Genomic DNA, 13900 nt, shown 5'->3' with positions numbered 1-13900 from the left:
CATAATGACTTGTAACATGCATACAACAACGTTGACAAACATTCGGGAAAAACGGTCTCGTTTTGGAATTTCCCGGATTTTTATAGTGGTGTTTGCGCGGATGCAAACAGACGTACAATAACGTATTTTTACGTAAACGAATATCCATAAAAAGGAACTTTACGCGTTTTGACGCGTTTTGGTGTTGAGAAAATGGAGTTTTGGCGGGATTTGCGTTTTGTGCATTGTATGTACATTTATCCCGCGGCGTTTCGGCCGAATGTTCAGCCAATACATCGTACTGGCGTGACAAGTTTCACTTGCGGCAAACATTTCAAGGGAAACTGCCCTTCCGCCTACTCACTCAAGATGAAAACGGTTTAATATTCTGAATGAAAGTTTTATGCAGCTCAAAATATAAATCGCCATTTTTCCGCTTAAACCAAGAACGTCCCCTAGCGATTTAACTATTGTTTGAAAACCTATAGCGTGGTTGAGCAGCCAGAATGGTACATTATTATGGCCACCTAACCTCGGATGCGACCGGTTGCAGCCCATCACTTCCAAGTACAATCGGCTGTGGTGCCATTTCATTTTGCCTTCTGTATATATTTTTCATTTATGTGATAGTCATTAGATCAAAAGTAAACTTGATTTTGATTTGGGCATACCTTATCTTCTACCGAAATTGGTTACAGTCTGTATAGCCTACTTCCCTTGCAAGACCAAACTGCGTTATAAAATACCTGTTATAGTGAGTGTAAAATTAAAAGTTTTGGGAGCAAGTAAACTTCAGTTATCACCGGTGCTCTTGTAAAAACGTTTAATTTGAGACGTTGTCGCTTGGACCAGTAAGCAATTTTATTGCCAAGAAACGCGGCAAAATACTGCGTCAAATCATTCTGCGGTGCCATTGATTGTAGCCTAAAACGTGGATTTGACTGCTATCATTTTTCAATTTTGTGGTTTAAGGCAATGGATAATAAACCCTTTGAAAGGTTATTCCACAAACCAGCGCATAAACGTGTTGCCAAAATCTTCCGGATGCGTATCAACTTTCCGAATTAGTAAATTTTGCACTTATTCCATGCGTTCACTGACATTAACTGCATTTGTGTTGCGTGATATGGCATTTTTCTATCGTTCATCGCCAGATCGAATCGTGGCTGTGGTATCATTCCTGTCTGTGTCACACAACATTATGTCTCCTTTCGCGCATCCCAGACGGATCAAAACGGTACTTGCGGTGCAAGTCGCGACCATTTTGAACTCAAATTTTTCCCTCGAAAAGGTCGATTTTTTTGTGCATGCGCTCCTGAAGTGATGTGAAGTGACTCACCTCATTGCTTTTGACCTTTTTGTTACATCGCGTTTGAATAAAGAAACACGAGATGAGCATGCTGGGGGATTTGTATACGCATATGAAAGACCTTTTACGTGCGACGGGAACACGTACGAAGGTTTTTTTGAACTTGCAGCGTGCAATGATTTTACTCCTTAAAAATACCAGAAAATAAACCATGCAGAAGAGATGATTTTTTGACAGGTTGATTCTTCATTCCTTAGTTCGTTTTAAAGCCATAAGTGCATGTTTCAATACTTTTTTAATTTTTATAGAGTAAATCATAAGTTCATTTACATCTATGAAGAAAAATGATATGTTTTCTGTTATCTATTTGTGGGATATGTTACAGGTTTTTTTCCGTTCGTCGCAAAATCTTCCCAATAAAACAATTCCTTTCAAATAGCTGAAACAGCGAGTACAGAAAAGCGCGGGAAAACGCGGGTTTCGCCACATGAGCCCGGATTATAACTTGCAAAACGCTCAATCATCGTTCCAGTCCACAAACTTCACTGGCGACCGCGCCCATCAGACACTGCAATCAAACTTTTGCCATTTGCGCCCAAGAACCGGTTCAGGCGCCGATGAAAGAGGTGCTCGGGGCAGCGTGTTACCAGCACCTGGCGATACCAGGCGGTTCGTACCGGCGGCGAACACAACTATGAGTTAAATAACCGGTTGACAAGAATATTCTTTTACCTTGTGGCAGAATTAAAGAAAGGACAATACTAAAAGCAGCGTATTAATAAATCTACCTATCTTGGCAAGTACAAAACGGTTATTGATTGACTGTTTATCGAATCTAAATCTGAAATAAAGATTATGCAAAGTGTTTCATCGCATGACAAGGCAAAGCCACCACACTGCGAAGGCCCTTACTTGGCAATCTTAGTTATCGCCGGCGAAACTAGGATATGTATATAACTCATACTTAAGCTCTTGCATCGCCTTTTTGCAATATGGATCATACATTTCCAAAGCATTTAGATAACACACGCAATGCCATGTATTTGGTCTTTGCATTTCTATAAATCTGTCGATCCATGTGTGCTTTTCAGAAATATTTTCGCTATCCCTGTAATTAAATTTAAAATAGGCAGCTTTGTGACCCAAACTGCTCATTGTAGAAAACCGAATGATGCTTTGTAATTGGTGTCTTGGTTACACAATTTGTAATGGTCACACAGGTCACATTTGGTCAAAGCTGTCAATGCGTCTTTTGACGGCACAATCCTTAATTGTTTCAAAAGATCAAAAAAGTTTGACTTTTTTGTTTTAAAACTGTTAAAAAACAGTTGAAATATTTGCAATTCCGTGACTATCAGAATATAAACTTTCATGCCCATCGGGCATTACTTACACAAGTATACGTATCGAGACAAATTATTGAGACTAGATATTACCAAACATGACTGAGAAAGATGTTTACACACATTCCTCTCAGACGTGCAAGTTCGTTTAGGTTGGCCCAGTTTCTTGAGGTCAGCAAAATATTCTTTAGCAACGGCTTAGTAGCCCCATTCCCCATTGTTTGCTGCTTGAAAAAGGAGATGAAGCTTAGAAGCGGACGCTATTCACGCGGTTGAACAATACGCCCCTACATCAACATAGCAGCAACGCACACAGTTATTACACAATGCTACCCAAACTTCGTGGCTAGATGTCTTTCTTTGCAGAAAGCAAGATTCGTGTTGTTGAACGAGCTGACAGGCTTAAATTGCAAAAAGCGGTGACTGTAACACGCGCAGTCACCGCCATGTAATTATGCAAAGAACAGTGAATTTAGGAAGTTGTGATACTCAATTTGTTCCAGTTGGCTGCCAGCCAAAAACAAGTTACCAGAAAATGAAAGACTATCAAAAGAAGTTCGCGACTTCCGTAAAAAACTACGACTCCTTTCAAAGTTTAAACACATCATATGAATGCTTACAATAGTTTACATAGTTTGGACAAATGTGAAATGGGTTGCAGCCTTATGGCAGGACTTTATTACCAATGTCTGATAACTAGTGCTATGTCTGGGGGTTCTTTAGGGACTAACATCCAATTTCACTGCTTAAAACGCCTTGGGCAAAGCATCACAGGATTGCCCATTTATGACATGCTCTATAGCGACCAAGCGGAAGCGAAATTATTTTGTTAAGAACAGCTGATGGCGACAAAGACATTTTTAAATTGTAAGAACTTGGGCGGCAGATTGGAATGTCGTCGAAGCGCTAGAACCACATACCAAGCAGAAAATCTTAGCGGGATTCGTGGCGAGGACAAAGGGTTCGAATCCAGATGCGGTAAAAACGAGCAATTGCTTTGGATTTTATGTCTTTCGTGCTATTTGATGATACAAAATTAAGTGTTACGCCAAAAAGGTTTTACCATAATCATGCTGATCAATTAAGCATGGTTTTATGTCTTGCGCAATGTTCTTTGACCGCGTCAGGACAATGGAACACAATCCCCATGATTTGTTGCGCTACACAGGACTGTCATGTGAGATTTTCGTTGTGGTGGCTGATTAGGTAACATGGGGTACAGCCCACGGTTCCACCAGATTCTATTGTTACTTACGTTACTGGCCGAAAGGCTGTAATAGCTTGATTGCAGTATTTGTACTTTATTACTATACGCTGTTTACGAACTATAACCGTTAGAGCTCTCTTTGTTATGGTTTTACAGCATTTCAGGATAAACAAAGTTGCGAAATGTCTTATAATACAACCAACTATTCGTACTCGCATCAAATCTCGCCTGAACCTACTGTGTACTCTGTGCAACTACCACCGCCGTACACAGTTCCTCAACCATCGGCACAGTATTTAGAAAGGGAACGCAAGAATAAGGTAGGCTATGTTTCACCCAAAACACATTTATAACAACAAGGGCAGCCAACTGCGCTTGTAACGCATTTGGATTTTAACAAAAAATTGTGAATAGTAGCCAGAACATTTGAATTGGTACAGCAACCAATTGGAGGTGCCAACCAAGACATGTTTACAACTTTAATGGACTAAAGCCATTACTGTAGTTGAGGAATTTAGTCAATATTAGTTTTGCCAACTTACAGTACTTCAAATTTAAACCATACACGTTTGACTTGAATAATAAATTAAAAACAATGGCTTCTATACCACGTATATGAAGCTACTGTTGTATTCATATATGTACGCACATTTTGTTTTGCCAGAGGTGTGTCACGGCGGTGGTGATCATTTTCAGTGTGTTAACCGTCCTTGGTGTCCTAGCAGGAATTGGATATGGAATTTACTCGGCAGTTGCTACCATATCAGGTATGGTTTGAATAAATCAAGGAGTTTTACAACTAGTAATGACCAGAACCTAAAATTTGGACAATAAAGAGTTTATTGATACAATATTTGGTTTGTTTTTTGCAGTGTTCACGTAGTTGGACGGAACAAATGAGTCTTTTTTGAAATTTTTTTCAACTTAAGTTGTGTACATTTTGTGCAAACTTGTGCCATAAAATGCGACCGCGCTTTTTAAATTTTTTACGACATTTCTCATGCTTGCGTAGTTGTAAAATTTGAAAATTGTTCTCAAACGAAACGATTTAATTAACACGAAAAATTGACCAAAAAGATTTCAAATTCTGGGTAAGTCAACAAGTAAATAAATAGTAATTTAAGCTTTTCATAACATTTTCGCACTTACCAGTGGTTGGAATCTTACCGTTTCGGCATGCTTTTACCCTACCTGTATAAGTAGTTTATGTTTGCTTGTAATACATATAGCTTTCACTATCGCGCACAAACACACAAAACAATGAATTGACCATTTTTTCAATGACTTTATTTTTGTGTTTACTACGAAGGTATTGATAATGCACATAGGACGAAATATATAATTTTAATAACACCCAGGCTGATCCTATTGTTTAAGTCTAGTGCTTCGTGTGCTTGTCATTACGGAATGTACTGTGTTCACTAGGCCAGCATCTGCAATGTATGGTTAAGATCCCAATTTTTAATATTTCCTTTTACTACTGTTTTGGGTTTTAATCGTGTTCGAGTGCAGCGTCTTTCTGCTGGAAATGTAAGACCTTGCATAATGATCAGCATCAGGGCAAAGCGAGAAAGACCGACTGTGACGTTACAAAAGGCTGAATTACAGCGATGAAACAGACCCCGGTCTGCCTCCGGTTTCGACACGACTTATGAAAAGAAAGACACCACGTTTTGTAAGACCATATTATACATTCGCCATTGTTTCGTCACACAACTGGGAGTTATCAAGCTACCCCGAGGAGCAGAAAATGGCGCAATTAGTAAAATAAGACTTAAATATCACCCATTTAAATTTTTCCATCATATCATAACGTAATAACTTTATCATGGTGCCTTGACAGTTTAATTGCGGGACGGTACATGCGAAAATAATTTAAAATTAGCCAGCAGTCCTGTCGCAAGTACTACTTTTCATCGGTTAACTTGAAAGCCAGGTCCGTTCCGGGGCATATCCAGAAGGGGGGTAAGTTGCATGGGCGCCCGTTGCAGTAGCAAACAAAAGGGTGTTTCAAGGTTCATTTTCCTTTGTCACTATGTAACGTGGTTTGTCTGGCGCACGCAAGGCTATCTTCACAGAGGTCTATTGACCGGGGTAGCATCAGCCAAGACCAAAAAGTCAATACACAGAGTTTATTTCGAACTTTAAAAGAACATGCTAATCCTTCATGACTGATCATATAACAACTAGCATTAGTGGGTGACAGATACAGTCAACAGCGCGGTGTTTTCGCGTAGCTAAGTATCGATATTTGCCATGCCTAAGGATGAGAAGAAAGTTCAGGTAGAATCTGGTTTTTGAATCGTTCTTTGAATTGAATTTGTCAGGAAAGCGGCGCCGGTGCCGTTTTGACTTGTACAAAACACACTGGCTTTTTGACAAGGAAATTGTCAATCTATCACCATGTGAAAACGTGACAGACAGAAGTAAAAGGCTTCAAATAATTAGCATTGCTGCTGGAATGTACATACGACTGGGTTAAGAGGAAGGCAATAGATAATTGATGCTGATAATATTTAAATATTTAAAAGCCTTCTGCAGACATCATATTCAAACAGTTCTATGCTTTATTTAGCAAAACACACATTACGAACACAAAACGTCAATTGCTCAAAGTAGCTTCGAAATGCTTGTGCACTAATTGGACATGATAGAATAAGTTGTAAAATAATTGTTTTGTATTTTGCTGTGGGCTACGCGGCGAACACAGGCTTTCCACAAGAGCACGAACGGCCCAACTGGTCAACCAGGATAGCAATGTAATGCAAGAGGCAATATAATAAAAAACTGCTCACGAATTTGGTCTGCACACACAACAAGTGCCATTGGTGGTATCACAGTGTTAATGGTTTCAGAATAAATCGTTTATTTGTTGGGTCACACGTCAATACGTGTGTTTCGTGTTATGAGCTGTATTTTTAGTACAAAAGTTAACAATTCACACCAAAATCAGTCTTCAACTAAAACAGTCATGCTACATGATATTACAGCACCCGCAGTCGTTATCTGTCGCGCCGTCAGGTTTTAGGACCTGCTCGCACGCAATCAAAAACACGTTCTGGACGTTGAGGTTGTCCTTGGCAGAACACTCGATAAACGACGAGGCTTCGATTGACTTAGCCATGTCCGAACCCTGCCACAGTTCAAGCCGTCCATTAGTTACGTATTCAGTGTAGTTAAGTATAATACACCCGCAAAGGCATGCACTTACCATTTCGGTCGTGACAGTCGTTTTTGGACCAACCGCACGCGAGTTTTCCACGGAGTTGCCCTCTCGTGAAGGAGTTCCGTTCGGGGAATCAGTCGTGGTCAGGGCAGTGGCAACTGACTGGGTGCGGTTTAAAGTCCCTTCTTCTGGTCGCAGGTCGGTTTTGCAGGCCACCAAAATTCTTGGTATTCCGCCACAGAAGTGTCTGACCTCTGGTGCCCAGCGCACGTCGATGTTCCGAAAGCTCGACATGCTTGTGACGTCATAACATAAAACTATGACGTCGGCTTTGTCGTAAGATAGCGGTCGCAGTCGATCGTAGTCTTCCTGGCCTGCGAAGTTACATCGTAGTTGATTGCGTTCTTTAATATGACTTATTACATGTACCTGCTGTATCCCACAGCATGAGCACCACTTTTGTTTTGCCAATGCTTGCTTCCTTAGTATAGTTTTCAAAGACTGTGGGTGTGTATTGCTGTGTAGAAAAGTCGAACACGTCAAGATAAAATTAACATAAGTTGACAAAATTCATACCTCGGGAAATTCCCCTTCCGTGTACATAGTTAGTAGTGACGTTTTTCCACTTCCTCCATCACCGACAACCACGCATTTGATTCTCGTTCCTGCCCCATAAGCATTTTGCTGCGCATCTTCCATCGCCTGCCAGGTTTGCTGGGCATTCCAAGCGAGACTGTGAACAGGATAAACTCAGCACCTGTGAAATTTTCTTCCACAACTTGGGCTACTATTTTGTTGCAAACAAATAGAACAATAGTTGTTACCAATAGTAGTTACAAATAAAAAATAGTCACCAAAAAAAGCTAAACCTTAGTGAATAGCGTAAAGGTTTGTTTAGTTTAAACGTAAATAACATGTCGCAAACTGAAAGGTGTTTCATAAGCCATAAAATCTATACACTTCTAAGAAACTTCATTTCATTTGTATTGTCCAGCAACACTCTCACACTTTCTCACAGAGGTGACCAACTGTTACTTTTGTTTATTACCTCAACAAATAATCGTATTTAATCCCGCTATAATGTATCAACTAACAACTGTTGTTCAGTCGTCGCATAAAGTTTCCTTGCACCAACTGCTAGTAACATCCTGCACGCATGTCTCAAATTACCAAGAAATTACAACACTTTAGACAGTTCTGTCGTTATTTCCATCATGCCCTATGTCGCAACAATGGAGTCACTTAGTAGCAAGAGATGATTTGGACTTTTTCAGGGTATTCCACGCCTATTCATGGCTTGGTGTGGAGCATATCTTCAACACCATTAAAAGATGAAAATAAATACTGACTCAACAAACGAAAAAATAAAATTAAGTGTCTGTAATCGTACAAAATAAATTCGCTACTTCTTCATGCTTCCTTTTCAAGTACCACTTATGTCTACTTCAGGGAAACAGCATAACTTGTAACAAGTGACTAAGCACTGGGGATTGGCATACGTCACTTACTCTGGCAAACTGCCAGATTACTTGCGATGTGCTACTGCTAGTTCTCCTGATGTTTTTGTGTTCTTCAAAAATATTCTAAAGTTCCTATTTCACTGTGACAATGGCAACGCTTGCTCCCAACTGTGGACAAATAATTAAACTACACTGACAGGTTAAGACGTCAAACGTCACTTCCGTCAGTTAAAGGAACTGTGTTTCGCCTTCTAGATAGCGAAGGCCTTCGAAGGGCCAATGCTTGGATATGCAAACAAACAAGCTGACCTGTATTGGTCTCCTCAATTTATCTAAAACCCAACTGCATGGGAAAGCGACCCAATACAATCCATCACGAAATACACCAAGCGCAGTTATCTTCATACTCATAGCGTTAACATGACAGGGTCTACATAAGCTGCTTGTTTTGAGCAGGAAGCGCCTGCTGTATTAAAAGCAAATATGCAATGCGCTGAACACATGCTGTGTACAACTTTCAAGGGCTGAAACATACGCCCTTTGGGAAACCAGAGGGAAAGGACTTGAAAAGAGCCCATGTTGGACCGGTAGCTATGGGCTGTGGTCACAGTAAGTTAAATCCAATTGAGTAATGGATGCCAGGGTTGTTGTGTTTGACACGGCTTTATGTGTTTGAAAACCAAATTGTTCTCTGCGACCTTCGGCGGGCTTGTTTTGCTACGAGCTAACATTCCTACTGTGATCGGGCAGCTGACTTTCAAAAGCTAAGACTTTTACTTCGTTGCAATAAAAATTATATTGTAAAACCGTAAGTGATTTTGGCTACGCACGTCCATTCTAATTACGGCAATGACGTCATGTAACAGGGTCGCATGATGCTCGTTACGTAGTTTGTTTGACTCATTGAAACGTAACATCATGACTCTACACTGCTTACTGTAATGAGAGAAAGGTCATCTTTTTGGCAGGCGTGGATACTTGCGGAATAAATTGGTCCTAATATGCAGTGTTTGTCGGGTGACCACAATTTCGAGAGGTGTATACTGCGTTTCCTGTATGCTGAGAAGTGAAGCATTGTTAATCTTGCGCCACAGTGTAAACATCCCTGTACTTTGTTGTTACCTATATACTAAAGTAAATATAATTTCTCTAATCCATAGATGTATTTTTAGTTTGCGCTTTGCAAGAAAAGTGATAGTGACCTGTTTTTAAAAACTTTTTAAATTCTGATTTATTTGAGCACAGGTGATACAAAACTTGTAACCAAATTCTTGCCAATAAGTGTCATTATGTTGCTTAAATTTTTGTGAACCGTTTTTATGTGGTAAATTAAAACAGGTTGACTAAAAAGTAAATAAATTGTCGGAATAAAGATAAAGTATTTGTATCTGGTCATAGTGATTACAATCAATCCAGCACACTGTAAATTGTAAAGGCGGGAATTCCCACCTAAATCGGTGGTTCACCGATTCTACCCTTTGGGTGGATTTTAATTTCCACCTTTTCTAATCCACCCATATTGGTGGTTTTAACCACCTAAATTGGTGGTTTACTCCACCTTTGCATATGGTGGATTTGCTTTTCCACCTCTCCTAATCCACCTTTCCTGTGGGTGGTTTGACGTTTCCACCTCGACTTCATTTGTAATTTTTCAGGTTTATTAAAAAATGTCACAATGGTTCATATATACTGACAAATTGCAGGGTAAAAAAATATTTTGGCATACTGATGGGGCAACATTTATGGAACAGAACAAGAAAACTTTGAAGAGAACATTTTGGAACAGAATAAAAACAGTAAAGTGCATGTGACACGGTTATGTTTAAACCATTAAGAACAAAATTTAGTATGATGTCACAGCTTGTGCTGACCCTTCGAGATAACATAATTCGTGGGTTCTCCTAAACTATTCAATATCTACAATATAAGGCACTTTTTCTACCCAAGTTTTACTCAAAGTTACCATAGTCGTGTCACATGCAAGAATAGACCAAGAAAACATTGAAGGGAACATCAAACAACACTTTCACAACTTGTTAATAACATGCATTACTGATAAAGGCATTGCTATGTTTTGCATATATACATCCAGCTAAAAATGACAGGGTCCTGTTACCATTGGAAGGGAAGCAAATGCTAAATCAGTAGCATGCCAAAATTACCATGATCCCTGTTTCTTGAGTTGATGTCTGTTATGATATTCCCATCAACATGTACATTGAATGTGTTGCTGTGGGAGTTACGTACATTTTTTGGATAAGGAGAAGAAACATCCTGCAAAAATGTTAAGTTTTAAACCACTTCACCAAAAAAGTTTTTATGTTCGCAAACCTACCTTATCAGTTTGAAATATGCAGTCCATATTTTCATAAAACACTGTTGGAATAACTGCCAGTGAACATTTTTCCTTGTCTGAAACAAATATGTATAAGTTGTAATGCAATTTAGAGATTGATATTCAAACCATTTAAAGAACATAAAAAAGTATTCTTAAGAACCTTACAACTGCAGCAGAAAAATATTGTGTTTAACACTTACCTATTAATTCCACCACTTTTTCAAGGAATATTTTATCAACCTTGATTTCACATTGAATTTTTTTTCAACATCAATATTGCACAAGATATTCATGCGTTCAGTACCTAAAATATAGATGGATGTTTATTATACTGGTGACAGTGGAGGCAACAAAGTACTGCACCCAAACTGGTGATTTAAGGCAAGCATAATCCTCCAAAACAAGTGAAATAGCTTTCCCTGCAAAAGTTCTCTTCGTCTGTGGTTGAATGTCCTTCTCATTCTATCCTGTGACAATAGCATCGGCACTTTTATGGTCTTTTAGATACTTGATGTGACTTTTAACTGTGTTTCCATCTTCAGTTTGCCTTGACATCTCTTCCTTAATGTATAAATATTTTTTTATTAAAGAACTATTTTGTTATTTTGGCCAGAACTCATTGAGCAAATTAATCATAATTGTGGCAATGCATGCTCAATGTGAACAACTTTTTTACTTGCACATTTTTTCCTTTCCATTGAATTTCCTTTATTTCCTTCACTTGAACTTTTGCATGTCCTTAAATTTGTTGGTCAAAGAATTTCGCCACAAATTCTAAAACATAAACCCATTAATTTTTAAATAGGCCTACATAAAAAAACAAATTTCTTACATTCTAAATACTAACATAATAGCATCCATTTGTAGTGAACTTGTCTGTAAGTGAAGGAAATTTTCCAATTAGAGCATTGCAAACATCATGATATATCCCGCGTTTAGGGTACCTTTCAATAAAAAGCATACATTAGAAACTTTATGCACCTAAAATGTGCTGTGAAAGTACAATCCTACATGGTAAGTTTAACTATGTCACAATACACAATGTCTATAATGCGACGCCAAACTGGAGGGGGAATGGGTTTTGTTAAAGCATTAGGCTATCACTTTGTGTTATCTACATCTACAGAAAAGTCTGGAAGTTTATAAACAATAAATTTGTTCTTGTCTCTTCAGTGGAGAAGTATAATTTAATAGTCATAAACGAATCACTGCTGGCTGTTGAATCATTAAGAATATCACTCACTGCTGAACTTTCCTCTAGTATTGCTGCAAAGTATGCTGTTATATAGATTTTTAATATAGGCCTACTTGAAAAAAAAACAATCGTACCATCATCATGTAATATTACATTCAGTGTTTTTGAAGGTAGGAGTGCGTATTTTTCCTCCTAGTCCACTTAGTCTTCAAATTCATCACTATAACATTGCAGGGAATATTGCTGTTTTTCTTAGGTTGTGAAACAAAATGAATTTTCAATTCCTTCACATCGACCATTGGCAAAGAAATTCAAAACTTATGGTTTGAACTAATTTACTCGAAGTGCCAACCTCGCTGCACGTAACCTCGCACCAAACACCCTCTGGATCGAATTATTTCCTTTTCCTACCTTTTAACATATAACGCGTAATTAATTAGTTAATGCAATTCACAACTATTTTTAAATCAACCGGGCTTTAACCTAAAGACTGCTGATTGGCTCGTGCCCTTTCGAAAGAGTGACGAAATAAAGCAAACTCCCGGATGTATAATATTTCAAAAACGGGGACCAAATTTTGTGATTAATGATTCGTTTTGCATTCTGCAAAAAGACATAGAAAGGTCATGCAACAAATTAATGAACGTAACTACACGTACTTATTAATATTTATGAACATTTTAGTGCATTTCTACAATTAACATAACAATCCACCTTTAGGGTGGAAAAATCCCACCCGTCACTTTTACCGAAAAGGTGGATATGGACTTTTCCACCCATGGTTTTAGGGAATAGGGTGGAAAATTTGTCCAAATCCACCCATAAAAGGTGGAAAATCAATTTTCCACCCACCAAAGGTGGAAAATTTTTCAAAATCCACCTTTTCAGTTTACAGTGCAGTTGCGTGATTTGTACGTAGCTGACCTCGCATGACATACCACCATGCTTGAGCATTAAATGGTAACGCAGACATTCGTATTTGCTGGTCATATTTTACGCACTACTATGCGCGAAATGTCACAAATTGCCTGAAGCAAGATTTACAGAACAAATTAAAGGTTGCACACACTGCATTACAATGTTGCGCGGATGTAAATATTGGTTAGCGAGGTTTTTAAAGTACACGAGATTCTGGAAATAGCTGGTTTCATATACCTTGATATATTTGATGGAAACGTGAACAGACAGCACACATTGTTCTTGCAGTAAAGAATTGCAATTACTTGTTGCCGAAGATGTTGCAGCAAATCACCCGTTGCACCCCAATGGTTTCGTTTGCTTTTTTTTAGTGTTTGTGAAATTCCGCAGTCGTAATTTGAACAGCGAGTCGACAATGCGTCTTGAGCGAAAGGTGTAGGAACTTTTTCTTGGCCAACGTTAAGTTTTGTATTTGTTACTTTTGCTTTCACGGCTGAGTTGTTTGATGGCTACAGGGTAGGCCTATACATGTTGTATTAAATAGTATTTTATGCTGTTTTGTTGCAAAACAAATATTTTGCGAATACGAGCCTAGGAAATGTTTGGCTTCCTTTTTTAACCTCTTCCGCGTTTCGTGACGCATGCGTTTAGAACAAGTTAATTTCTCCAGCGTTTGTTCACGTCACTGAACGCCTAATAACGGGGCGAACACATCAACCCAACTAAAAAAGCATGCCGCGTGCAAAAGTGTTTACCAAGCTTTCGATTCGCTTGAGTGCGCTGTGCCATTATGTTTGACCAACCGTATTGAATGGGCGGCGCCGCGTTTCCCCGATGAAAAAATATTGAAGAGACAAAAAGAGCGTTGAACGCAATGTTAAGCTTCAGTTATTTGTCGTTTGTTTGCCTGATCGTGTGGTTGCTTCCGATAAAGAAAGAGAATATTTTTCTTTTCATGCGTTAAAATTTTGAGTAATTCGTGCGG

The 13900-nt window shown here is 38.8% G+C and overlaps 1 protein-coding gene and 2 long non-coding RNA genes across 4 annotated transcripts; 1 reads left to right on the top strand and 2 right to left on the bottom strand.

Annotated features, from left to right (window-relative positions):
- The first annotated feature begins 3975 nt into the window (after positions 1–3975).
- Positions 3976–5371, top strand: LOC145903597 (uncharacterized). The gene is made up of 3 exons (XR_014402664.1): positions 3976–4158; positions 4503–4605; positions 4711–5371. It is a non-coding gene; the product is annotated as an uncharacterized LOC145903597 (long non-coding RNA).
- Positions 5372–6212: 841 nt separating this feature from the next.
- LOC145902288 (rho-related protein racC-like) lies at positions 6213–8552 on the bottom strand. Its single transcript, XM_082990210.1, has 4 exons — positions 7581–8552; positions 7434–7521; positions 7050–7378; positions 6213–6971 (listed from the first exon to the last, which is right to left on the bottom strand). The coding sequence occupies exons 1-4, from the start codon at positions 7701–7703 to the stop codon at positions 6813–6815; spliced, it is 699 nt and encodes a 232-aa protein (XP_082846336.1). The 5' UTR covers positions 7704–8552; the 3' UTR covers positions 6213–6812.
- A 1645-nt stretch (positions 8553–10197) lies between these two features.
- LOC145903594 (uncharacterized) lies at positions 10198–12410 on the bottom strand. 2 transcript variants are annotated; one of them, XR_014402662.1, is made up of 7 exons: positions 12132–12410; positions 11635–11746; positions 11479–11576; positions 11166–11359; positions 11003–11106; positions 10800–10876; positions 10198–10738 (listed from the first exon to the last, which is right to left on the bottom strand). It is a non-coding gene; the product is annotated as an uncharacterized LOC145903594 (long non-coding RNA). The 2 variants fall into 2 exon arrangements; XR_014402663.1 differs by lacking the exon at positions 12132–12410 and having other exon boundaries at positions 11166–11363; positions 11479–11640.
- Between the last annotated feature and the right edge of the window lie 1490 nt (positions 12411–13900).

Source organism: Ascidia mentula, chromosome 5 (assembly GCF_947561715.1).
Source record: "Ascidia mentula chromosome 5, kaAscMent1.1, whole genome shotgun sequence".
Classification (NCBI taxonomy): Eukaryota; Metazoa; Chordata; class Ascidiacea; order Phlebobranchia; family Ascidiidae; genus Ascidia; species Ascidia mentula.
Note: the sequence above shows the minus strand (reverse complement) of the source record. Positions and strands in the feature narration are given on the sequence as shown.

Excerpts from the sequence above, each read along its gene's own strand:
- LOC145902288 (XM_082990210.1), bottom strand. The coding sequence starts at position 7,703 with ATGGAAGATGCGCAGCAAAATGCTTATGGGGCAGGAACGAGAATCAAA. Across the intron at positions 7,522-7,580 it reads CGGAAGGGGAATTTCCCGAG|CAATACACACCCACAGTCTT; the intron begins GTATGAATTTTG and ends TTTTCTACACAG. Across the intron at positions 7,379-7,433 it reads CATGCTGTGGGATACAGCAG|GCCAGGAAGACTACGATCGA; the intron begins GTACATGTAATA and ends GTAACTTCGCAG.